General features: G+C 41.2%; 1 protein-coding gene across 2 annotated transcripts in view; it reads left to right on the top strand.

The window, feature by feature from the left end:
- The window catches only part of LOC136867475 (LIM domain transcription factor LMO4.2), a 1,054,153-nt gene that overhangs the window by 996,630 nt on the left and 29,768 nt on the right, over positions 1-27,755 (top strand). For both annotated transcript variants that reach the window (XM_067144684.2, XM_067144683.2), the window contains 2 exons: positions 14,762-14,925; positions 21,057-21,181. In XM_067144684.2, coding sequence (XP_067000785.1) covers positions 14,762-14,925; positions 21,057-21,181 — 289 coding nt within the window. The remainder of the gene's footprint in view (positions 1-14,761; positions 14,926-21,056; positions 21,182-27,755) is intronic.

Here is a 27,755-nt window from a genome sequence, read left to right as displayed (position 1 = left end):
CATGTGAAGAAAATAACCGACGTGATGCGAAAAATCAGGATTACATTTTATGGACACATGGCCCGAATGTAGTCAACACGGTTATCCAACCGCATTTTCACTTTCCTTCAAGAGAAAAAGGCAAAGGGGGCATGGTTCAGTGAGGTACAGAAAGATCTGCAGGAGGTTGGGATCTGATTGGAAGATATCCAGGAGCGTGACCCACTTAAAGAAAAACTCCAAGAACATCAGAGTTTCTCCAACCAAAGCGGAAGATGAAAACTGGAAAGGCGTGGACGAAAGAGCGAAAGGAGCAACACCGTATACGAATGAAGGAATACTGGACCAACATCAAAGCTCAAGGGAAACAGTTGAATTGACGTGGTCCTTAGTTGGCCGAAACGAAACAAGAAGAAGAAGAAGAAGAAGAAGAATGGCGTGTGACCTCCGGAGAGTTCTGATGCAGGTCTTTCGAGTGGACAGCCTGCGCGTGTGAGAGGATGGGGCCCTATCTAATGGTGAAGACGGCACAAACACCCAGCCATAGGAATTAACTAATGAAAATTAAAATCCCCGACCTGGCCGGGAATCGAACCCGTGACCAGGTCGACCAAAGGCTAGCACGGTAACCATTTACCCATGGAGCCGGACATTGAAATGAGTGAACCACCGTCACCAAACTTCACGAACCACCACTGAAGTCCAAATAGTTTGAATTTGAATTCATTTTGTGAGCCCACCGATGGTACTAGAGCATTCACGTTGTCTTTAGAGGTCGGTTTCTCCAGTTGTATGATGTTAAGGATCTCGTACATCCAACTTTACACTCAGCCTTGGTCATCCCTTGTTTGAGGAACCTCCACTTGTTCTCATAATAACTTAGGCTTAATTAACAAGGCAGTAACCGCCGGCGAATGTGTTCGGAAAGCTAGTAAGTTCTTACTTAGTTGTGACTTGCGAGGAATTTAATTAAAACACTATGGTCTTTTGCGGAAAGAAGCTAGAGCAGTTCAGTTCAGCTTCCTGCAGCGCCCTCTTTAATAGGTGCGAGTGTGGGAACCCCCCTGAATATTCATCACGTGTTAACGAGATGTAGACCGGATCAGACGGCTCAAATTACAGGTCACACGGGTCAAACAAACTTTTTCCCTACCTTAAATGAGGAAAGAGGGGAAACGCTGTGGAACGCCCTTACCCTGGAGAATTTACAAGTCCTTCATTTCATTTATAAGCAGACCACCCCTCGCTGATAGAGGGTCAACAGGGACGCAAATGAGAGCTGACACGAGTCCTCCAGTTCGTGACGCTATGAGGGAGGGCGCGGCTGCGTGACAGCAAGTGAAAATAATAATACAATTTTCAAAAGGAAACTAATTCCTCGTATACAACGAATCTCCCTCTCTGCACAGTAAATGACCCTTTTGTGGAAATGAGAGCAACTCGCTTAGCATCAAAACTAAACCTGGGTTATTTAGATCCTCAAAAATAAACTTACAAGCAGGGCACGGATTTTGATGGACTATTAAACGCCGAAACAACGTATAAAATGACCTAAAAAAATCCTCAAAAAAAATGACTTTAAAAGGCAAGAAAATGACCCAAAACTGTGAAGGAAAATATGTATTTACGAAAATAGTAAATAGATATATTATCTACATCACCTTTAACTTTTATGAAATAATAATAATAATAATAATAATAATAATAATAATAATAATAATAATAATAAACCATTCCTTTCTTAATCCGTTCACCGTTCAGGGTTGGTTTTTCCCCCGAACTCTGCGACGGACCCCACCTCAACCGCATCAAGGGCAGTGTGCTGGAGCGTGAGACTTTGGGTCGGGGATACAACTGGGTTGGAGGACTAGTACCTCGTCACGGCAGCCTCACCTGCTATGTTGAATAGGCGCCTTGTGGATGATGGGAAGATTGCAAGGGATAGACTAGGAAGGAAGCGGCCGTGGCCTTAGGTTAGGTACCACCCCGGCATTTGCCTGGAAGAGAAGTGGAAAACCACGGAAAACTACTTTGAGAATGGCTGAGATGGGAATTGAAACCCCCTACACCTACACTCAGTTGACCTCCAGTGGCTAAGTGAACCGCGTTCCAGCCCTCGTACGACTCCGGGGGTGGTAGCTATTTACACTAACCACTACATCACAGAGGTGGTCAGTAAGAAGAAGAGAAAGAAGAAGAAGAGTCCGGAAGTTCAGGCATTTAGGTTTGACTAAAATAGGCAGGCAAATAAGAGCTTATAATTTAGTAAAAAGGCAGTAAAATAATGAAAATATGCATTTTAAATGACGAAAATAGTCACTAAAATTAAAAAATTAATGTAAGCCGCTTAATACAGATTTGCATCCCTGTCGTCCGTTTGGCTTGTGGAATGAGATTCTCAGTAGAGATCTGTGTTAAACGAAAGTATCGTTTGTGCGAATGTTATTTCCTATCTACTCAGTTATTATTTCTTTTTACAAGTTGCTTTACGTCGCACCGACACAGATAGGTCTTATGGCGCCGATAGACAGAAAAGGGCTAGGAGCGGGAAGGAAGCGACCGAGGCTTTAATTAACGTACATCCCCAGCAACATTTGCTTGGTGTGAAAATGGGAAACCACAGGAAACCATATTTATGGTTGCCAACAGTGGGGTTCGAACCCACTATCTCCCGAATATAAGCTAACAGCTACGTAACCCAATCCGCGCAGCCACTTGCTCGATGATGACCAAGTTCTACGCAACGTAAACAATACAGTACAATATTGTGCGAATACACGGCAGTTTTTGCCTTTGCTGGCAGGACCTAGTGTTTACAGTGCACTCTGTCTTCTGGTGTAGGCTAGAGCAATTTTGTTACTTTCATAGATCTGTCTCTGTGTTATCCTTGGCTTTGACAATATGAAAGTGACTGAGGTATGAGTGATGCTAGTAATGCCAATCCTTATGCAGCCAGTTCCTGCTATGAATGGTGTGAAAATGTTGCTCATAGGGTCGGTTGGTGTATGCATTTCAGTGAGCTTGGCAGACTGATATGTAATAGCAACTTCTGGCTCGGTGAGGAAAGCAACGGGAAACTACCTCACTCCTCATTTCCCTAGTACGCCTCTTCAGTGATGCCTAGGCCATCTATGACAGCTGATGGCAGAGCTGTTGAGGATCCCACCAGCGGCATCGCTGACGGACTGAACATACATACACGGCAGTTTAAAGTGATTTCATAGAATATGACGATGTTCTTGCAGAACAAAACATGTCATTCTATTATTAATGTATTATTTCACTGGTTAAATTGGATGTTTTTTGGGCTTGGAGTCTATGTGGAACTAGCGTCATTAATTTTACATGGGCAGGAAACCGATAGTGTGGTAACCAGCCTTCGTCATTTTCTTCCTCACGTTATTACACTGCCTTCTATATACAGTAGGTAACCAGTGTTCGTCACCTTCTTCCTCACGCTATTACACTGCCTTCTATATACAGTAGGTAACCAGTGTTCGTCACCTTCTTCCTCACGCTATTACACTGCCTTCTATATACAGTAGGTAACCAGTGTTCGTCATCTTCTTCCTCACGTTATTACACTGCCTTCTATATACAGTAGGTAACCAGTGTTCATCATCTTCTTCCTCACGTTATTACACTGCCTTCTATATACAGTAGGTAACCAGTGTTCGTCACCTTCTTCCTCACGCTATTACACTGCCTTCTATATACAGTAGGTAACCAGTGTTCGTCATCTTCTTCCTCACGTTATTACACTGCCTTCTATATACAGTAGTTAACCAGTGTTCGTCATCTTCTTCCTCGCGTTATTACACTGCCTTCTATATACAGTAGGTAACCTTTGTTCGTCACCTTCTTCCTCACGCTATTACACTGCCTTCTATATACAGTAGGTAACCAGTGTTCGTCATCTTCCTCACGTTATTACACTGCCTTCTATATACAGTAGGTAACCAGTGTTCGTCACCTTCTTCCTCACGCTATTACACTGCCTTCTATATACAGTAGGTAACCAGTGTTCGTCATCTTCTTCCTCACGTTATTACACTGCCTTCTATATACAGTAGTTAACCAGTGTTCGTCATCTTCTTCCTCACGTTATTACACTGCCTTCTATATACAGTAGGTACCCAGTGTTCGTCATCTTCTTCCTCACGTTATTACACTGCCTTCTATATACAGTAGGTAACCAGTGTTCGTCATCTTCTTCCTCACGTTGTTTTTTTTTTTTTTGCTAGGGGCTTTACGTCGCACCGACACAGATATGTCTTATAGCGACGATGGGATAGGAAAGGCCTAGGAGTTGGAAGGAAGCGGCCGTGGCCTTAATTAAGGTACAGCCCCAGCATTAGCCTGGTGTGAAAATGGAAAACCACGGAAAACCATTTTCAGGGCTGCCGATAGTGGGATTCGAACCTACTATCTCCCGGATGCAAGCTCACAGCCGCGCGCCTCTACTCGCACGGCCAACTCGCCCGGTTCTCACGTTGTTACACTTCCTTCTATATACAGTAGGTAACCAGGCAACCAGTGTTCATCTTCTTCCTCACGTTATTACCGTGTGCCAGAACAATGCCTTCTATATACAGTACGTACAAATGGTGCCGTATTTTAAAAATGTTTCCACTGCCTTTGACTGGCGTCTCATCTACGTCGAAGCAAAGACCCTTGCACACGCTAACGTTACCGAAGGCAGCAGAAGTTTTATCATAATACGTACCTTGTGAATAGTTATGCCCATAAAATTGTGTGCTAAATCAGCGACCATATTGTTGGGCGTATCTTGATAGGTGGGGCTATCTTGCGACATGACATGGGAATGCTTTGTACTGGATCAGCTGCCATATTGTTGGGCGTATCTTGATAGGTGGGGCTATCTTCCGACCCTGATGGGAATGTTGTGTACTGGATCAGCTGTCATATTGCTGGACGTAGATCATGATAGGTGGGGCTATTTTGTGATGACATTACATGGGAATGCTGTGTGCTGGATCAGCTGCCATATTATTGGACATACCTTGATTGATGGCGCTATGTGCTGACATGACATAGGAATGATGTGTACTGGATAAGCTGCCATATTGTTGGACGTGTCTTGATAGGTGGGGCTATCTTGCGACATGAGATGGGAATGTTGTGTACAGGATCAGCTCCCATATTGTTGGATGTAGATCATGAATGGTGGAGCTATCTTGTGATATGACATGGGAACGTTGTGTTCTGGATCAGCCGCCATATTGTTGGACGTATCTTGATAGGTGGCGCTATCTTGTGACATGATATGGGAATGTTGTATGCTGGATCAGCTGCCATATTGTTGGACTATCTTGATAGGTGGCGCTATCTTGTGACATGACATGGGAATGTTGTGTGCTGGATCAGCTGCCATATTGTTGGACGTAGCTCATGATAGGTGGGGCTATCTTGTAACATGACATGGGAATGTTGTGTGCTGGATCAGCTGCCATATTGTTGGACGTAGCTCATGATAGGTGGCGCTATCTTGTGACATGACATGGGAATGTTGTATGCTGGATCAGCTGCCATATTGTTGGACGTGGCTCATGATAGGTGGGGCTATCTTGTAACATGACATGGGAATGTTGTGTGCTGGATCAGTCACCGTATTGTTGGACGTAGATCATGATACTGCATATTTCTTTCGATTTATCGGAATTGTTTATGTCCCCTCTGGGTGGAATGAAAGAATCCATTATCTGTACGCCCTCCATTTCGTAAGAGGCTACTAAGAGGGCAACAACCAAAGAATATGAACTAGCCCTCTCGCCTTCTAAACCCAAAAACGCATCCATGAGTCTATGCTCTTCCGCGCAGCGGAGAAATTTACATGTCATCGCTGCTGTACCAAAACCGCGAATGTGACAATGCTCTTCCTATTCAATATTTCCCTTAAGGCTGGTCACGCGTTCAAGTCAACACATTGCTATCAAAACTACAACCTTGCTGCCAGGAACAGAAGATCTAAAGCTTTTAATTTCCCACCTTAATGATGAAAGTGAAGAAATGGGCCTCTATATCAATATTAAAAAGACCAAAGTTATGACTACGGATGAATGTGGTACAGTTTTTCTAAAGCTAAATGGGGAATAGATAGAGAGTGTGGGGGATTTCATCTACTTAGGAGCCAAAATCAAAGTGGAGATTGCGGTCCTGGTATCAAAAGACGGATTTCGCTTGGACGTATCGCTATGATGACTACGTCCCCGATCTGGAAGAGCAGAGATACAAGTTTGGCTACCAAGTACAGATTAGTCAATGCGATTATATTCCCACTGTCCATGCATGGATGTGAGAGATGGACGCTGAAACAGGCTGACAAAAGGAAGATCAATGCTTTTGAGCTCTGGTGTTGGCGAAGAATCTTACGGATACCATGGACTGCAAAAATCACCAATAAGGCAGTTTTACGGCGCATCAAGCCCCATATGTCATTGGTTGGTAAGATTATGAAGCTGAGACTAGCATACTTTGGCCACGTTATGCGATCAGATGCATTGGAAAAAGCAATCATGCTAGGAATGATCAGCGGTACAAGAAGACAAAGTCGCCAGAGGACTCGTTGGTTAGACACCATTATAACAGACGCAACCCTCGCCCTGGAACAACTAAAGGAGGCAGTGTGGAACAGGACAACTTGGAGAACGCTAATTCATAGAATCGCCGATGGTCGGATTCGACTGAACGGAAGACATCATCATCCATCAAAACAATTTTCGTGGAGTTGATTTTCCTTAATGAACTTTAAATACCTCATACTCTAGGAATGCGTAAATATGTCATGCAAACATATATTCTCACAGTACGGTACAGTATAATTCATTTCCCTTTCAACATTAGCATAGGAAAATTAACACAACGAAAATTGTCCGATGGACCGCACATCAATGTGTAGACTGGGAGGCGTGATCAGTCTTAAAGGGCTGTTTTCCTAGAAACAAACTTGTCGCGTCGCATCGGACATAACGCGCCCAGCGCAACACGTCCTACGCCAGACGCTTAGACCGACTGGTTAATTCTCGCGAGAGATTTTCAAATAAGCTTTATGTTTTCCTCTTCTTCCATCAAATGCTTTGTAATCAGCAGTTCAAATGCTCCTTCGTCTGCTCTTTTCTTGTACATCCGATCTTCCAATCTCCTTATTTTCTACCACTCACGAAGCACAGGCTCCTCCTCTTCATCCTCCATCTGATCAAGGAACACCAACATCGCTAGTACTTTCCTTCTCCTTAGGCGAAAATGATCCATGACACTGGAGAACACAATACTGCACAGAACACAACCCGACTGACAACCTACTGCGCTCTCTAGAAAACACTCTACTTGAACGTTTTACGTTGCAATGAGCGCATTACGCCCGGCGCGGCGTGATAATCCTGCCTCTAGGAAAACAGCCCTTAAGGGAAATAATGGATAGGAATAGCATTGTCACATTCGCGGTTTTGGCACAACAGCGACGATATATCTTTTCACATGTAATACCGAGAACGGTACCAAGGGATCGTCCTACCAATAACAATGGCATGGAGTGCAAATATTTTTGATCGTCATTCATCAGGTAGTATCGAACCCACGAGTATTCCGACACTTAACACAGGCAGCTTACCAAGAAGTATTTAACTGCAGTACATCTAAGTACGACCATCATTGTGAAGAGGTAACGCCAGTTCTCTTCATTGACGACCATCTACTTTTACAATGTGTTTCTGTGATGAGATCGCTACAAAGGAATTATTGCTTCTCAGCCTAGTAAACCCTGAAATTAATTTTCACTGGCCTTGTTCCTAGCCTCTTTGCACTACAAAATTGCATTCTAGTTGCCAACGCATTGTAAAAAGCTGTGTTGTACTAATATTCGCCTGAGTTCAGCGATCACTCCCAGCCCTCTCTGTACAGTGTTGGCCACCGGATCCCAAGATCAGACCTGACTGATGTTTGAAGAGCGGAGGAAAGGTCCATTTGCGCTCCATGCCGTGTGATATCGACATGTGAAACATCTCTGGTAACACGTAACCGACGAAATAAATTAAACCCAACCGTGCATTGCACAACAGAGACCGGTTTCTTTCATTGCTGTTTGGGCCATCAGTCCATAGACTGGTTTGATGCAGCTCTCCGTGTCCCCTACCCTGTGCTAATCTGCGCAACTAGTACATCCTACACCTGCTCAAAATTGTTTGCCACTATTCATACTTTGGTCTACCCCTACCATTCTTACCTCCTACGCTTCTCTCAAAAACCAACTGAACAAGTCCTGGGTGTCTTAAGATGTGTCCTATCATTCTGTCTCTTCTTCTGGTCAAATTTAGCCAAATCGATCTCCTCTCACCAGTTCGATTCAGTGGCATTAATTCATTATTCTATCAATCCATCTCACCTTTAGCATTCTTCTGTAATACCACATTTCAAAAGCTTCTATTCTCTTTCCTTCTGAGCTAGTTATCGTCCATGCAATGCCACGCTCTAAACGAAAGTCTTCAAAGGCATCTTTCTAATTCCGATATCAATGTTCCAAGTGAGCACATTTCTTTTCTTAAGAAAGGTCTTCTTGCTTGTGTTAGTCTGCACTTTGTCTTCCTTACTTCTGCGATAGTTAGTTATTTTATTACCCAAGTAACAAGCATCCACTATCTGCACGAATCGTATCAAAAAATGTCTTAGTAATTGTTGTGCTAAATGGAGGATAATAATTGCTTTCACACAAATCAACAGTAAAATTAACGGTAAATAAATACCATTATTACTAGAAAAATATAGATACGTAACTGCGCTGACTATTTCGCTGTAGACACGACTCTCTTCTGTGGCATTACGCTTCATCGTGCCGTCTTTTGTTTCCTTCCTGAGGTCCAGGACTGGCATCGGGAAGTGCCGTGTCCGTGAATTCTCAATATATTTGTCCATCATGACTAGCGCGAGCAGTTCAGACGGGAAAATGGAGCATAAGTCAACAACTCGCCCCACCAAGTAACATTAAGCAAAGCAAAGAAGTTCAAAAAAGTTAAGTGAGCAAAGACTTCACACACAAAAGTGTTACATGAACAAATGGCATACTGAAGCGCTGTGCTGTAGTAGAATTCATTGTCGTAATGCTGCAAAGTATTTATGTATGTATATATTTCTCTAGTAATCATGGTATTTATTAATTTACCGTTAATTTTACTCTTAATTTGCTTAAAAGCAATTATTATCTTCCACTTAGACCAAAAATTATAATGAAATTTCATAGATACGATTTGTCAACGTACCCACAATCATCTACTTGCTTTAAGACTTTGTTTTCTAATCCAATATTTCCTGCATCACCTGACTTCGTTCGACTGCACTCCATTACTTTTGTTTTGGACTTATTTATTTTCATCTTGTGCTCCTTCCTCTGTCCATACCATTCAGCAATTTCTCCAGATATTCTGCAGATTCATACCGTTTCTGTCATATGGTAGAGTAAAATGGATCGTCGAAACTGATACGCAGACTGCCTAATGCCGTGAAATTAAAGTAATCTAAAATCCACAGTTCAGCCCTTCAGACAAGCAACTGAATCTTGTAAACGTCCTACGAATTCTGGATAAATAAAATATAACAAATATATTCTGTATTTATTCCTAAAAATTACAACCCTTTTCTTAATCATCATTATCCGGCCGATTAGATTAACAGTTTGCCTTTTTCTACCACTACGAGTGCTAATGTGAGCCAATGCAGAGTTTCACTTAAGCCCTTATAATTTGCATTCAGTGTGAACATTATTCAAAAATCTAAAAACGCCTTAGGGTATTGAATTAAACAACACATTACAGAAAGAATATGTGAATTAATTATTTTGGCTAGGATTTGAGTCAAAAAAGAAAAAGAGTAAACAAGCGATTTTAGATTTTTTCCGGAACTGCATTTAAGCCGGAAGTGATTTTCGAAATCTGCTCTTTTAGTTTGATGAAATGAAATGGCGTATGGTTTTTAGTGCTGGGAGTGTCCGAGGACAAGTGCGGTTCGCCAGATGCAGGTCTTTTGATTTGACACCCGTAGGCGACCTGCGCGCCGTGATGAGGATGAAATGATGATGAAGACGACACATACACCCAGTCCCCGTTCCAGCGAAATTAACCAATCACGGCCAGCACGCTAACCTTTTAGCCATGGAGTCGGACTTTTAGTTTGATAGAGCTATGCTGCTAAGAAATTCTGGCTTAGTCCACGTTTTTTTTTCTACGTGCATGTATAGTACGCGAACCTTTTCTTGAGCCCTAGTTCCCATTCAACACTATGGAGCTCAGGGCTCAAGGAAAGGTTCGCGTACTATACTTACATTATACGTTATGAAAGTAAATACAAAGAGAAACAACGTCCAGTCAGCTATGCAGACACAACGAAAACGCAACGAAAGCACGAAGTTAGTGATGTGGGATTTTGAACTCAAAATTATCGCTCAATGTGTGGCAGATCAGTACCGTGTATAGCCACTTCGGCCCAGTGAAGAATAGGGTGGCAGTAACAGTGGGCCTACAACGTGCTGAAAGTAAAACAGAAACCACTTTTCCTTCACGAAAATAAAATGAATATAATATGTCTCTCGGTCATGGCCATCCATCAACGGCTACTAATTTCAGATGACAACCTGCCATAAGACAAAGCCTGCCCGCTTACTAGGTAACATTGTCTGACCATCCATCCATAACTTACATCACAGCCTGCACGGTTGCTAGGTAACACCGATTGGCTATCCATCCATACCTTACATCACAGACTGCACGGTTGCTAGGTAACGCCGATTGGCTATCCATCCATAACTTACATCACAGACTGCACGGTTGCTAGGTAACACCGATTGGCTATCCATCCATAACTTACATCACAGCCTGCACGGTTGCTAGGTAACACCGATTGGCTATCCATCCATAACTTACATCACAGCCTGCACGGTTGCTAGGTAACACCGATTGGCTATCCATCCATAACTTACATCACAGCCTGCACGGTTCCTAAGTAACACTGATTTGCTATCCATCCATAACTTACATCACAGACTGCACGGTTGCTAGGTAACTTTGTCTAGTCATCCATCCATACCTTACAATACAGCCTGCACGGTTGCTAGGTAACATTATCTAACCATCCGTCCATACCTTACAATACAGCCTGCACGGTTGCTAGGTAACATTATCTAACCATCCGTCCATACCTTACAATACAGCCTGCACGGTTGCTAGGTAACATTATCTAACCATCCGTCCATACCTTACAATACAGCCTGCACGGTTGCTAGGTAACACCGATTGGCTATCCATCCATACCTTACAATACAGCCTGCACGGTTGCTAGGTAACATTATCTAACCATCCGTCCATACCTTACAATACAGCCTGCACGGTTGCTAGGTAACATTATCTAACCATCCATCCATACCTTACATCACAGCCTACACATTTGCTAGGTAACTTTTTGTAGTCATCCATCCATACCTTACATCACAGCCTGCACGGTTGCTAGTTAACATTGTCTGACCATCCATCCATATCTTACATCACAGCCTGCACGGTTGCTAGGTAACATTATTTGACCATCCATCCATACCTTACATCACAGCCTGCACGGTTGCTAGGTAACATTATCTGACCATCCACCCATACCTTATATCACTGCCTGCACGGTTGTTAGGTAACATTGTCTGGCCATCCAACCATACCTTCCATCACAGCCTGCACGGTTGCTTGGGTTACACTTCCGCCATGCAAATTTTCAGATAACCCCCAGCCATAAGATATATTTATGTCAAATTAGCGATCCTACTTGGGAGTTGATTTGCGTGGGCATCCGGTCCGTTGTCGATCAGTAATCACTCTGACTCACTCCAACATGAACGACCACAATTCGAATGCGGTTGGTAGCAGACATACAATGGGTACACTTGCCATGTTTATCTCAGTTCTACACGTGTCTTTGCACCAGTGACCTTACAAGTTATAATGTGAAACTGACCGACACGACAAATGTCTCCCATCGGACAAATATCGAACCTAATCTGAATTTGGCCTACAGCGCATACCAACCGTGGTGAATACTGTTAATATATTTGAGATACCATGAGATTTACCTGTCAAATGGTACTATAAAATGCCTGAGCTTTCATTATCTCGGCGTTCATCCGACCACTTTGAACCAGTTGTCCACTTCACATCCCAGAATATTCCAAAAGTCACGGTGCTTGTTCTGAAAAAGATCTCTTTTGTGCGCGTCTTCTGGTTGTAGGTCATTTCTTCGAGGTATTTCTTGACGTCAACATACAAGGGATTATTATTACTACTTACGACCACATGCCAATTTAATTTCATCATTCTTTGTTTCCTCTTCCGTTCTTCCCAGTATTCCTTCATCATTGTACTACGCTTTAATGTTCTGTCCTCCGACAACATTGCACTGGCTTTCCTTTTCATTCTTCCATTTTTAAAAACTTATTTTTTAAATATCTCTTTCTAAATTTTCCTCTTCTCTTATTTTATTTATTTTAAAATCTTTCTTGATCTATTTTATCCAGCTTACTGTTGACTTTCCCTCCCGAAGGTACTCGATTATCTGTTTTATCAATCCCTTATCATCCATTCCATACATATGTTCAAAAGCAATCCTATTGTTTCTGTTATATTTCCTATGTTCTGGTACATTTCCTTATTACTTATTAATTTCCATTGTCGTGTTCTTGACCGAGCTCGATAGCTACAGTCGCTTAAGTGCGGCCAGTATCCAGTAATTGGGAGATAGTGCGTTCGAGTCCCACTGTCGGCAGCCCTGAATATGTTTTCCGTGGTTTCTCATTTTCACACCAGGCAAATGCCGGGGCTGCACCTTAATTAAGGCTACGGCCGCCTCCTTCAGATTCCTAGGCCTTTCCTATCCCATCGTCGCCATAAGACATATCTGTGTCGGTGCGACGTAAAGCAAATATTTTTCTCATGATTCTTCTTTCTATTGCTTCCAGTTTATCAAAATATAGTTGAAAACTAGACATCCACTTGTGTAAAGACATTCTGGTTTCACCACAGTATTGTAGTGTCTTATTTTAAGACTTTTAGATAAGCATTTTTGTCGTAAAATTTCTTAGTGATGCCATACGCTATTTCCATCTCATGTACCTTTCTTCCAAAGCAGATTTTTCTAAACCGTTTCCTTGAATTTTTTTTTTCGGGTATTAGAATTTCTTTGCTTTCTCTATTCGAAAATATCTGTCGTCCAAAATTTTGGAGCGTTGTTTATGTTTGTAATAAATTTGCTGTGTTTATTTCTGCAGAGATTCTAAAACCTGTTTTGTTGGCTATTACTTCCAAGAGATTGATCTGAATTGTTGCATCTGTCAGGCTCTCTGAAAGTATATCAAAAGCATCTGCAAATGCCAAACAATTAATTTCAACACTTTTTTTCTCCCCAAACTTATCGGCGAAATTGTATGTCCTTTAAATTTTTAATTCCAAACTCTTACCATTTTCTCTATGATGCAGTTGAAGAGAATTGGCGATAAGCCATCACCTGGCCGTATACCTGTATTTTAACTTGATAGGTTTTGATAGTTTGAAACTGTGTCTTAATTGTTCCCCGTGTTAGGTCTGCTATTGTATATTTCACTCCAAATTCCCATACTGATTTATCTAATGTTTCTCTATCAACACAATCAAGGGTCTTTTTAAATTGTCACTACTATGTCCTTGGAGTTTAGAATTCTATGATTAATTATTGATTTTAAATTACATCGTCGGAAGATGCAGAGTGGGTTTCGTCCTTTAAGTGGCCACGGCTGGTCCGTGGTCCAACAGCTCTGTACTCTGACCAGCCAACCGAGCAGAGGAAAGGTGGCCACGCCTCTACCGTGGCTCTACGCCTCTGCATTCGGGAAACGGGACAGGGCTGGACCTCACGGCTGGCCCCAACCATCGACTGTCCTGAGAATGGTTTTCCGTGGTTTTCCATTCTTCTGCACTAAGGCATAGGCCACGGTCGCCCACCCCCTCACCTTCTCCGCACATCTCCTTCACCGCAACAAATCTCCCGGCCTGAGAGACGGCGTAAACATCTAAGAGGCCCGCCTCCCCCTTCAGGGGAGGAATGAAAACGTTTTTAGTAGTACTAGTAGTAGTAGTACTAAATTACATATTTGTTCTGAGCGAGATCAACCATTTCGAAATCCAAGCTGCCATTCACCTAACTGCTTGTCAAGTGTTTGTTATTATTATTATTATTATTATTATTATTATTATTATTATTATTATTATTATTATTATTATTATTATTCCGAGGGAAGACATGTACCAACTGTTTGAAAAGCCAGATATCGCTAGGATAACAGAAAGGAGAAGACTGTCATCAGGGCAGACGGATCGAGTACTTCATTCTCAACCGGATGCGAAACGGCCAGAAGACGCTTTTTGGTGGAAACATCGCGTGTCGACAGCTTTGGAACAGATGGGACAGGCAATGATGGGCCAACATCCACACTAGATACTGTATCTCTCTGTAGCTGCGACTTTAGTACCTTCCGAGTGATTGACATGATTTTTGTAACACATTTTGTATAATATGGTTCTTTCCTTGTCTTGCGCTGTCGGTCTTAATGGCCGGGCAATAAATTATTACAATAAATTATTATTATTATTATTATTATTATTATTATTATTATTATTATTATTATTATTATTATTATTATTATTATTATTTATTAGCGGAATATCACATTTAAAGCGTGGGCTTACAGTTTTCTGATATTGTGTTCCAGATTCGGGCGCGGGTGAGCAACCCGCGGGGCGTGCGGCGGTGGGGGTGGGCCCGGGGCCAGCAGCATCAGCCGTGGCCACAGCCGCCAACACGGCGGGGGCAGGCGTCGGCCCCCGGGAGTGCGCCGGCTGTGGCAAGCGCATCACCGAACGATACCTGCTTAAGGTGAGTCATTATTCAGACATATAATTTGTCATAAATTGTGTCTTCGCAGTTCTGCGTATAGCAATGATTTTGTACGTACATCTCTATATATAAAATAAGAGTTTTGTCTGTACATTGCTCAGAATTTGAAAAGAATGGTATTTCTGTATCGGTCATGTCCACAGTAACCAGAAAATGCACTTTTTACTCTTCCGTAATGTCTGTCTGTCTGTCTGTCTGTCTGTCTGTCTGTCTGTCTGTCTGTCTGTCTGTCTGTCTGTCTGTCTGTCTGTCTGTCTGTCTGTCTGTCTGTCTGTCTGTCTGTCTGTCTGTCTGTCTGTCTGTCTGTCTGTACACGCATCACTAGGAAATGGCCACAGAGAATTTAATGAAAATAGGTATGCAAAGTCGGGGAATAAGTCGCTACAATCTAGGCCATAAATAATTTTATTCACGCTGATAGAAATGGTAGTTTAGGGGAAGGCCTAAAATTTAATTTTTAAATATTTACGTTATTAGTGGTACTATTTCATTGAAAATTCTTATGCAAAGTCGGAGAATGAGCCACTATAATTTAAGCTATAAATAATTTTATTTACGCTGAGTAAAATGGTAGTTTACGGGAAGGCCTAAATGTAATTCTCAAATATTTATATTATTAGTTGTCGTATCGATAAATACTACATAACCAAAGTTACAGAGAATTAAATTTCCGACCATTTATCTTATACATTTTTACCGTACCGGCTATGATAACAAAGATATTCATGAATTTGTACTTTGTTGCTAAGTCCATATCAACGCCGAGTCATGAGAAAATGGGTTAACAGAATTTAATGAAAATCGGTATATAGAGTCGGGGAATAAGAAACTACTGTCTAAGCTCTAAACAATTTTATTCATCCTGGATGAAATTGTAGTTCAGGAGAAGGTACCTAAAGTGTAATTTTTGAATACCTATCGAAAAGTACTATATAAAAAAGTTATGGAGAATAAAATTTCCGATCATTTATCTTTTATTCAGTTTTACCGTACCGACTATGATAAGAGTGGTATTTCAGAGTCGGAAGAAAACGAAATGTGAAGGCGTATAATATCGAAAGTGCGTAACATTGATTAACAATAACATTACATTGACCATTGTTTATTGTGATGTTCTTTGTCTCTTATGCTGCCTCTCAACTCCGATAGATGGGATTACTGCTGCGTACCAAGTATAATAGCCTGACTGAATATTGGCGGGATATAGCCGGGGAGTTAGAAAACTTTCGTCTTTAGCATGCCATTCCTCTGGTCCATACATTTTCTGATACAGCTGGTACGTAACTCACTGGATCATCATAGTATTTCAGCTATTCGATCCCTACTCTGACGCGCTGTTCCTTTGAGCAATGTGCATACTTAAGGCAGAGCCTCACTTAGTGGTAGTAGTAGTAGTAGTAGTAGTAGTAGTAGTAGTATGGCCTGGTCTAGAATAACAATTTAGGCATTTTCCGAATTATAGCACCACAGTATTCACTAAATAACTCAAAATTCTTAAGAAAAGCTTCTTTCTCTTCACTTGTATTAAATTCTACATTCAATTTATTCCAAACTAGCAGTGAAGAGGGGGTTTCTCTTCTGGGGTGGAGGAAAAATTTGCCTTCAAGTCAGATAGATTTTTCCGCCGCCAGTGTAGTGAATTGATATTTTCCGATTCATCGGGTACTCCTAGGAAACAGAATAGTAATTGGGCATAGTTTTTGCCCTGGGAGTCTCCACTATTCGACCCTCTCCCCGCCGAAGAAAGCCGAAGAGTGTTCACAGATCACGGCTGTCTGTGGTTTGGTCATTCCAGGTCTGGAACTTTGGACTGTTAGATAGACAGCGTAGACCTGTTCGTCAAAAGTGAGAAAATGTGTGCTTTTTCATTTGAACAAGTATTTCGTAATATGAAAGCATTGCTTTTAATCGCGCCATTCCTATAGACGTCATTGTATGTTCGTTTCAGTTGGGAAAAACACTAAGACAGTCTTTCTGAGGATGTAAGAAGGCATTATAATGAAAACATCCCGACCTGATTGTGACTGATGGTATGAAATTGGGTCTACCATTACAGTGAAAATTCCCTCAGTCTTCATATGAGAAAAGATGTTTGGTGACATCCCATCGCGTTTCTAGGGTAACGTTAAAAGCTATACAAGTGAAGACAATCTTGCTCACAACATGTACACTACCGAACCTAGAATTTCGTATACAATGTAGAATTCCGTTGCGAAGCACGGGTACATCAAAGACAAAGACACCTCCGTGCAGGCCATGAAGGCCCTTGGAGGAGTGGAAGGTAAAAGCTTCCACCATTGTTAACCGCGGCACGTGATGGGGTAGAGTAGTTAGCTGTACGCCCGGCCGCCTTTGCCCCCAGGAATTAACCTGGTACTCATTTTGGTGTAGGCTGAGTGAACCTCAGGGCCATATGCACCTCCGGAAGTGGAAATCTCGTTTCTGAAATTTTCTGGCTTCCTGACGGGGATTCGAACCCACGTCCTTCCGGGCGAACCGAACACGCCTTTACCGCCTCGGCCAGGCAGCCCCTACGGGTACATCAGCTAGTATAATTATATTTTTGGAAAACTATAAGAAAAGTACTAGAGTCATAAAATAATGGAAATTTGGCTGGCTCTGCCTTGCTATGCAGGCAACTTCTCTACCTGGCCGTCGTGGAGTATAGTATAGGCTACGTTTCTCGGCGTAAACGACAGACAGCCGAAACCTCCCTGTTTTGTCTGCGTCGGATTCAGAATATTATTATGTAGACTTTAGTATTAATCTTCATAAATATTTAACGAGCTGGCCAATCTCAACTTTGAGTACACTAAAATGTATGGCCTTTCTTCCTAGTTTAGACGTACACTTAATTATTTCATTATATTTAATTAATTTAGGTATTTTACCTGTTTCTGACGTACCACGGACAAGCCTCTACTTTAAAAAAAGACAAACATTGCCATCCTCTCGTAATCAAATGTTAATACAACGTAACCTCAAATGTTCTTAAAAGCTTTTGAAATTATAAACTCTTATCTTTACAAATAAAATAGTTTCTCAGTACCGGAAATTCGGCACCGATTATTGTCGAAATCTTGGATCGATGCGATGACTCTATATCGAATTTTCATTGACAGAGAAAGAGAATGTTGCCGCTCAGTTAACACAGCGGTGATCGAACTGGTACCAGATTCCTATATACGATCAAAACAAGACTCTATCTTCGAAATTCTTCGGATTATTTTTTCCAGTTCTAGAATCAAGTAATCCTGATGAGATCCCATACACTGGAACCATACTCTACTTGGGGTTGTACCTCTCCATTACATCCTTACTACAGGCCTTATATACCCCTCATAACAATGTGCAGAGATCTGTACCATCCATTAACTTCCAGTGATCCCCATAAATGACTTTCACTTCATCAACGCAGTGATTACAACTGAGAGAACTTTTCCTATTAGTAAAACTCACAACCTGATTTTCAACCCCGTTTATGATCATACCATTGCCTGCTGTCCATCTCACAACATTGTCGAGGTCTTTTGCAGTTACTCACAATCTTGTAACATTTATAACTCTATGCAGTATAACATCATCTGCAAACAGACTTACCTCTGATTCAAGTTCTTTACTCATATCATTTATAATGTACCAGGAAGGCATAGGCCCTGGCACATATAGATTACAAATTTTATTTTCTAGCATACAATTCAGTTCCGATACGTGAACAGCTGTGTGAGAGAATGTTCTCCTACCTACTGCACTCCACGAGCGAGAAAGCAAGTCAAGCAAGGTCAAGTGACGTCACCGCCGCTTGCAGCTTACTTCCCCTACCGAAGTTTCTCGATTGTATTTTTACTAACATTTTAACGCCTGGGCCGATTAACACAAGACCAACACTGAATTATAGATAATGTTCTGGAAGTAAAATCCTGCAAATTTGAAATCAATCCGTACAGTGGTTTCTGAGATATGACAATTTAAAGTTTGGGAGAAATACTCGCCCCTTATCACCTGATTCTAAGCGCCGCCCACCTGACGTGTATATATAGGCCACTGGGCCAAGGCCATAGCCAGTACAGTACCGTCAGTGCAGTCCCTTGTACAGAGTCATGTGTGCACAGTGTGTGTAGAAAGTATGCTCCGTCGCGATTCGCGAGGACATAATAGTGGCCGTACTCAAACGCTGTTGTAATAGTAAGGACGTCGTACCGTGCGTGAAGTTTCCGCCGCGCCGCGACGACTGTAAGATTCTAGACGTTTTTCAAGGTGAATTAGCGTGATATAATACTTGCAAATTTATTATAAAGGTGAAGCTGTATAGGAAGTAATAATTGAAGTGTCTAATATTTCACTGACTAAAATACGACACCATGAACTGTACTAATTCCACATAATTATAAACTGTGCCAATATCATAAATCATTGCGTGTGGTAAACTGAAATCGTAATTTAAAACCACTTCTAAGACATATTTCCCTTACAGTGTGAGACTGTATTTACTCAACATTCGTCCCATAACAGGGTAAAAATTTAACTATTTTCATTGTGCAATTTCTCGATCTTTCGATCACTACGGTGAGAAATCCAGTGAACATTAAGGACATTTTTCAATAATATTAAATAGTACGGACTAGTGTGGTGTGAATATAACCATAAAACCGCCTTAACCTGTTAATAATATTTGTTCAGAGACTGTGATAGAAACTGTGATAGATCACGTTTTCAAGTGCTTATGAACTGTGTATATAAAAACTGTGTTTTCTACAGCATGGACTGTAAATGTTAATTCAACGCCGTTAAATCAATACAAAAATAGAACTGTGCATTACGACGGTGTGTAATATTGATATCCAAAATATTTGTGAATTCAGTAGTATCAATTGAACTTTCCGTGTTCCGACATTACTTCCAAGAACAACGAAATCTTGGCAAAAGTGCTACGAGATCTTGCTACATTAAACGTGGCTTCCAACGAGGGATTTACATGGTTTCTTCAATTATGGTACCCATCGAGGGACGTCGACGAGGGAGATAAACGTGGTATCTTCACTGAACATCGCCGGTGCTGAGTTCGAGCCTTTGCCCGCACTCCGCGGAATGTTCCAGACACCAAGTCACTGTACAGCACAACTCCAACATGTGTAAGTAGATCTTCTCGCAATCTGAGTGAGTAATCACAACTGACTGACTGTTTACTAAGCACTTTGTTCAGTAGTGTTCTTACAAGTGCTGCGAGTGGATGTTAATTCATAATTTCATCGTCAGTTAAAAAGTTCATATTTTGCTATAAATTCCTTTCTAAATCATTAATTAGTTGAAATGCTTTATTCATTTCATTCTTTCAATTTAAACAAACTGAAAGACATACTGCAAGAGTTCACATATTTAATTTATCAAACTTTCCATGACAAGTGTGTGTTTATTTTGTGTTTCAAAATTTAGAAAGACTGTAGGTCAGCACCTTTAAATGATTAACTGACAATTTCTAAGGTGCTAGGCAATATTTGTGTGTGTTTGCATTTAAAATTAGAAAGACTGTGGGCTATTCATGATCTATAGAAGAACAATAATTATTTTTGAAATTCTCAAGCGAACAGGCGTCAAGAAAATCATAACATAAATCTTTTCTTCTTCATTTTGGCAAATATTAACTACCAAGTTGAGTTGCAATTGCAGGGTGATATATCTGTGGCTATTATTAATAAATTTTATAGAAATAAGAATTACCACCTATTATTCGCCCTGCGATGCTATCCGTCTCTATACCTGCTCCAAAAAAACACCGGACACTACCTGAGGTCCTTCCCATGCTCAAACCCCACAATCATTTCCCGGTACAATATATATAAGAAACTATAAAGGTCCAATATTGATGCCTTCAGGAACTCCCCTCTTAATGATTACAGGATCAGACAATGCTTCACCTACACTAATTCTCAGAGTTCTCGTGGTTGGGACTGTGGAAAAAGTGTTTGACTTCCGAATTAACTCAAGTGTGGGGTGGAAAAGGTCACAATGACAAAATAGTCATTTTAGGAAGTACAGAAACGCTACCAGACATTTGTATTTCATATTAAACATGGAAATATTTAACTAGTTACTGTGTCTTATGTGCGCAGGCCCTGGACATGTTCTGGCACGAGGACTGCCTCAAGTGCGGCTGCTGCGACTGCCGACTGGGTGAGGTGGGCTCCACGCTCTACACCAAGGCCAACCTCATCCTCTGCAAGCGGGACTACCTCAGGTAAAACCTTTCTTCAACTAGTCTACTCTTACATCAGTACTAAAGGTCCCATGCACTGGGGGTTGTTCTGTACTCGCAATGCACTTTGCGGCGAATACATGTCCTTCGACATCATAAGACTGGGCCGAGACTGACAACGAGAGAGGAACCAAGGAAGTGAATATATAAGTGATAATTAGGGATCGGAAGTTGAAGACCTATAAATTGCCTAAAATGACATGCAAAAATACAAAAAAGAACTAAAAGCTGGCAAGAAGGACGTAAAATGCTATCCAAATCCATTCATAATTTTAGATTTAATCACATATTTATTGAAGGAATATTATTTTTAATGCAAAATTCTGGTGGTATGCAACATACAGTGCTAAAACTTCTTCTTTCAAACATTTTTAGATTAACATAATTTGAGAATAGAATGTTTTTGTTTTTTCATCTAGAATGAATTCAGCGAACTCGTAATGGACATCCTGGAAAGAGAAATTAAAATTAGCATAACTGGAATTATATTTGGCTTAACCACACCAGGGTTACAGGAATTGGAATTCGGAAACCTTACCTCGGTTGTCTTTGCAACATATCATAATCGTCATATCTAGGTTCTTAGGCGTAAAGGATCGTCGGTTTTCAAACAGCAAGTTGTAAAACATCGCGAATCTTCGCTTCACATCAATGGATATTAAGGGTTCGTGCTTGAAGCAAGTGAGATCTTCCTTTTCAAAAACTCTCACATCAACATTTCCTCCTTTCAGTATTTCACTTATCGTGCACATAATTTGATACTTCTCTAGTAGTTTCTCATTTTTCATTTCATATTCTCTCTCACTACAAGAAAGATGTTTAATAGGTGATGGATGAACTAATGATAATTCGAATTGAGAATGGGCACTACAAATGTAATTGAAAGAAGGTAAAATGTAAGGGTGTATTCTGTCCGAAGGCAGATCCGAACCTCCGCAGAGGTGTGCCTGAGGCGGAGTTTACATACGGTAGGGTGGCCAGTTCCTTTCCGCTCCTCCATTCCCTTACCCCCTACCAACAGCGCGTGGTAACCCATCCAAATCTTGATCACGCCCTATGTTGCTTAACTGCGGAGATCTCGCGGGACCCGGTGTTTAAACACGGCTACGGCCGTTGACGAAATAAAGAAGGTCAAGTTGAAAGAATTTTAGACCTAAAAATGCTTTAAAAAGGACCTATTAGCCATGAAACGCCGAAAAGGGGAAAAAAGGGACAAATAACGCCCACCATAGTCTTCGGACACTCGAGAAAAGAAAGGATTTTTCCTCAGCTTCCGAGCGTAGTGACAACTGTAGAAGAAAATTTTGCACATTTTAATGTTACTCATGCTGAAAACTAAAACGGACGAAACACAACTGAAGAATTGCCAAAGCCAAAGTGGTATTCAAAAAAAAAAAAAGAAATGAACTAAAACCATTGAATATTTTAATATTCATGATTACAGGATCACGTAACGCTTCACCTACTCTAATTCGCTGAGTTCTCGTGGTTGGGGCTGTGGAAAATGTGTTTCACTTCCGAGTTAACTCTGGCACCCTTAGATTGTGTTCGAACAATTGAATCCCTTGTTTTTGTGTGTATCCAGCAAACACAATACACATAGCTGATACACAACAAAACATTATTCGGATTTTAGGAAATAATATAAGACAAATCATTTTCAGCGTAGTAGGTCATGTTCACTACATATTGAAAGAATGTTAAGTACATTTCCAACCGTACATCAATAGGATTCTTACCCACAATCTTCCGATTTCGCGCCGTATGCTCTTACCAATGCAGTCGTGAAAATTCAAATCTTGTAACGCGTACGCGGGTATCGGATAAATAAATACACGACTGGTATCGTTTACTCTAGGAGTCATTCAGCTATGTATAGCTGTAAGATATGGGTGGTAGATTCATATCGAAATAAGGGGTGGAAATATTTTCTCTGCCTTAGGAGAGAAAATGTAGAACCCTGTGTTAGAATGAAACAAGTAACAAAAATATGGAGGAGTATACAAGAAGAATCGCTGCTCGCTAGTCTACGGATTGAGGAACAACAGAAAGACATGTTGAATATAGTAAAAGGTACCATTAGCTTCCTTGATTTGTACGAAGTATAGTAAAGAGATCTCAGGGCAGCAGCCTCTGTCGGCATTGCTACAGAAAGTTCTAAAGATTTGCTTATGTCCTGGGAGTCCGTCCTCACGGTGAACTCTGCCATAACTAGCGCCATCATACTGCCAGATCAGACATCGCTAATGCTGTGAAGGATAAGGGATTCAACGTTGACCACGAAGTTCGTGGTCTCTCCTATGACGACAGTCATCGCCGAATATATATGTCATCGTCTCCAAGCCAGTTCTTTACAAACATACAATATAAACCCTACTATAAGGTTCGAGATTAACGTCAATCAACCCGATCAAGTTAATGCAGGGAAGAAAAATAACCTGCTGTTGAATATTTCAAAGAAAAGGATCACTTTACAGATATATCAGTCACTGATTTGATTACTGGAGCGAGAGACTTCGTCCCGAAACTTCTAGCAGACTTCTGTTAGCAGTTCGGACTTCTAATAACCTTCAACACTACCATTGCAATCAGCGCGGAACCACGATTATGGGGCTTAAAAATGATCACTTGTTTCTCTTTTCTTCTTCAGTTTTTGGTATCTAAAATGGATAGATTGAAGGCAAACAAAAATTTGGATGGTATACTTATTCCTCGTAACAGCCTGCAAATACCGTAGGAAGAATTTGAAGAACTAGTTTAACCTCACTGCTCAGTTATGTTCGCGTTGTGTTCTAGCCATCTGCATCTTGACAGTCAGCTAATTCCCAGCTATATCTTGAAAATCGCCCCGCCTCCGAGTTTCAAGTGGGACGTATTGCGTGCTGCTGCTTATCACGGGTCACTGATGAATGAATCATGTCGTGTCGAGCGCACCAACCTTTAGATTGCCTAATTTAAATGCATATTCTGGCTTCGTCAGTGCATCCCAGATCTACCTGTTCACTCGGATGACCGATCGCACTTTCTTTCATTAATACACTCACTAGCTCTGTATTTAGGTAGGTATATTGTACCCGTGGATCAGAGAAAATTTTCCACCTCTAATTATTATATTATTATTATTATTATTATTATTATTATTATTATTATTATTATTATTATTATTATTATTATTATTATTGAATGCCTCCGTAGCCCAGGCGGCAGCGCGCCGGCCTCTCACCGCTGGTTTCCGTGCTTCAAATCGCGGTCACTCCATGTGAGATTTGTGTTGGACAAAACGGAGGAGGGGCAGGTTTTTCTCAGGGTACTCCGGTTTTCCCTGTCATATTTCATTCCAGCAACACTCTCCAGTATCATTTCATTTCATTTCTCATTCATTAATCATTGCCCCAGAGGAGTGTGACAGGCTTCGGCAGCCGGCACAATTCCTGTCCTCGCCGCTAGATGGGGCTTCATTTATTCCATTCCTGACCAGGTCGAATGACTGGAGACAGGCTGTGGATATTTATTTTTCATTATTATTATTATTATTATTATTATTATTATTATTATTATTCCGGCTCCGCGAAGTAGGGGGTAACATGCCTGCCTCTTAACCGGAAGCCTCGGATTCGATTCCCGGCCAGGTCAGGGATTTTTACCTGGGTCTGAGGGCTACGTGATTACAGTTGAGGAGCCATCTGATGGTGAGACAGCGGCTCCGGTCTAGAAAGCCAAGAATACGAACGAGAGGATTCGTTGCGCTGACCACACAACACCTCGTAATCTGCAGACCTTCAGGCTGAGCAGCGGTCACTTTGTCGGCCATGGCCTTTTGGAGCTGTTGTGCCATAGGGTTTGGTTTGATTAATATTCTTTTCTTTTCTTGGCCAATTATGAAACACGTAAATAATCATGATTTCATTCATTTCTGTTGCTTGTTCTTGGAAACCCTAAATTACTTTATCTTGTTTCTGAATATGATTCTGACGTGGATGTCTTGTTCCATGATGTTCATTTCTTGTAGGTTCCTTCTTGATGGTAATCAACCATTTTTCATATGAGGTGCCTTTTCTACTTGACCTATTGAAATGGTTGGCCTTTTATTTAATGAGCCTGACGTTTTCTTCTTCCTCTTCTTCTTGTCTTCCCAAAACTCGGTCCTTTCTTGTTGTTGTTTTCTTTCTTCTTTCTTTCAACGAGGCTTAATTAAACCTTAACCCCATGTTACACTGTTTTAACTCTGATTTTGACTATGATTCTGTTTTATCAAAGAAGGTTAGTTTTAACTGTAGGTTAAGGTCGGAGTTAAGTTAACCCTTCTGTTCACCTGGGTTAAACTGTTATCGAGGATTAAAGCAAAATGGCTGTTGTGAAATCACGCGTTGGATGCAGAGTTCCTTTATTTAGATATGTCAATACCCATTCACTGCCAAACCCGTATATATACGTTTTGGTGCAGTGTGTACTTCACCGATCTCACAAATGAATACGATATAGTGTCATGCGGAAATGCTGAAAGAAGTTCTGTACGGCAGATATACCACTCTATTTCGCGTCTTTTAGGCTTTGGTTTAATAATAATAATAATAATGTTATTTGTTTTACGTCCCACTAACTACTTTTACGGTCTTCGGAGACGCCGAGGTGCCGGAATTTAGTCCCGCAGGAGTTCTTTTACGTGCCAGTAAATCTACCGACACGAGGCTGTCGTATTTGAGCACCTTCAAATACCACCGGACTGAGCCAGGATCGAACCTGCCAAGTTGGGGTCAGAAGGCCTGCGCCTTAACCGTCTGAGCCACTCAGCCCGGCAGGCTTTGGTTTTGAAAGCAATCTGGTGTTATTTCAGCTTAGTTGGAGTGGAACATCTTTCCCGCTAACGTGTAGTCATCATGGCGTCTTGAAGTATACATTCACCTCTTGTTGACGAAGAAATTGAATGTTTCCTCATAAATAGTAATTCTGGAGAGCTATATTTTGATAATGAAGATGGAGAATATCTAATTGGCGACATTGAACTACAGGAAAGTGTGAGACAAAGTAGTAATGATGAATCTCATGTGGAATTGTCACCCCTTCCTCAGATAAATTATTTCTTCCCCAAATGTAAATGATTGTTATAACACCAGTTCTTGGATCAACAATTTTATATTATATTCCAGTAATAGTATCACCGAACAGAGTAGCCACGCGTATTAACATGCTACGGCTATGGAGACAAGCTCTGCACTCGGCAGGCGAGTGGGTTCGAACCCCAGCGTCAGCTGTCTGGAGGATGATTTTTTTTTTTTTTTTTTTTTTTTGTGGTTTCCTTTTTGCATTCCCAAACAAATGTCGGGACAGTTCCTATTCATAAACCACAGCCGATTACTTACACTTACTTACCCAGTATCATTCACCACCATTCATTACATATTAATTTTATTATCTTGCATCAGGAAGGGCATCCGGTCGTAAAAATATGGTGTAAAATATAATCTCACTTCATTCCCGACCCCGTATTGGGCTGCGGGGCTAAGGAGACGATATGCATTCTATAAATTCCTTTAAAAAAATACCGGCCCAGAGGGCTCGCCTGGTCATCAAAACTTGGCAGTGAAAAGGTGTGGTGTTCCTAACAGAAGTGGACTTATTAGGAGGAGCTATTTTGAAAAATCTATCAGAAGAAAAATTTCTAAAGAAACTGTCGAAAATCGGCGTCAGTAACGTCCTCAATGAAATTCACTAGAGTTTAGAATACATAACAGACAGGAACAAACCTCCCTTTTCTATACTAGAGGTAATGACTGCATTAACATTTTACGCCATAGGGTCGTTTCATACATGGTAATGGTCGGAGACAACGACGGGGTATCAAAAGCCACCGTCAACAGAATGGTCTCTAAAGTCTGCAGCTATAGCATTAATATTTTTGTAGAAGTGGTCCACTCAGCCAGCGTAATTACAATTGAGGAGCTATCTGACGGTGAGATGGCGTCCCCAGTCTAGGAAATGAAGAATAACGGCCGAGAGGATTCGTCGTGCTGACCACGCGACACCTCATAATCTGCAGGCCTTCAGGGTGAACAGCGGTTGCTTGGTAGGCCATGGCCCTTCGGGGCTCTTGCGCCATTGGGGTGAGGATGGGGGTTAAGTTGTTTGCTAGTTCGAACTGTCAAGTGGGCAATGGTATTAAATTGTCCTGTAATTTCTTTAAGTGCGGCTCTTTTACTTTTACACACTGTCGTTCTTCTTGCATTCTATAATGATTTGATACTTAGTGACTAAGTCCGCGAGTAATGTTTTATTTGTGCTTCAGTTTCTCTTCCGAACCTCTTCAATTTTTATCATTGCTCTCAGGCTTATTATAGAAGAATAATTCCGGCTACCACGGAACTCTGGAAGAAAACAAAATACGTTACCAAGCGAAAAAAAAGACAAGAGAATAGCACAAGAAGTATTTTGATAACCTCTAATTCTCAGTTACAGCCTCCTTGACCGGTAAGGTAGCTGTTTCTGGCGAGGGTTAATATGGTGATAGTTAACCCACTGCCGAAAGACCTCGGTCAAATGCGAGAGTTAAAATATTAAT

This window comes from Anabrus simplex, chromosome 3 (genome assembly GCF_040414725.1).
Source record: "Anabrus simplex isolate iqAnaSimp1 chromosome 3, ASM4041472v1, whole genome shotgun sequence".
NCBI classification, from domain to species: Eukaryota; Metazoa; Arthropoda; class Insecta; order Orthoptera; family Tettigoniidae; genus Anabrus; species Anabrus simplex.
The sequence above is the reverse complement of the archived record's forward strand: the minus strand, read 5'-3'. Positions and strand labels throughout refer to the sequence as shown.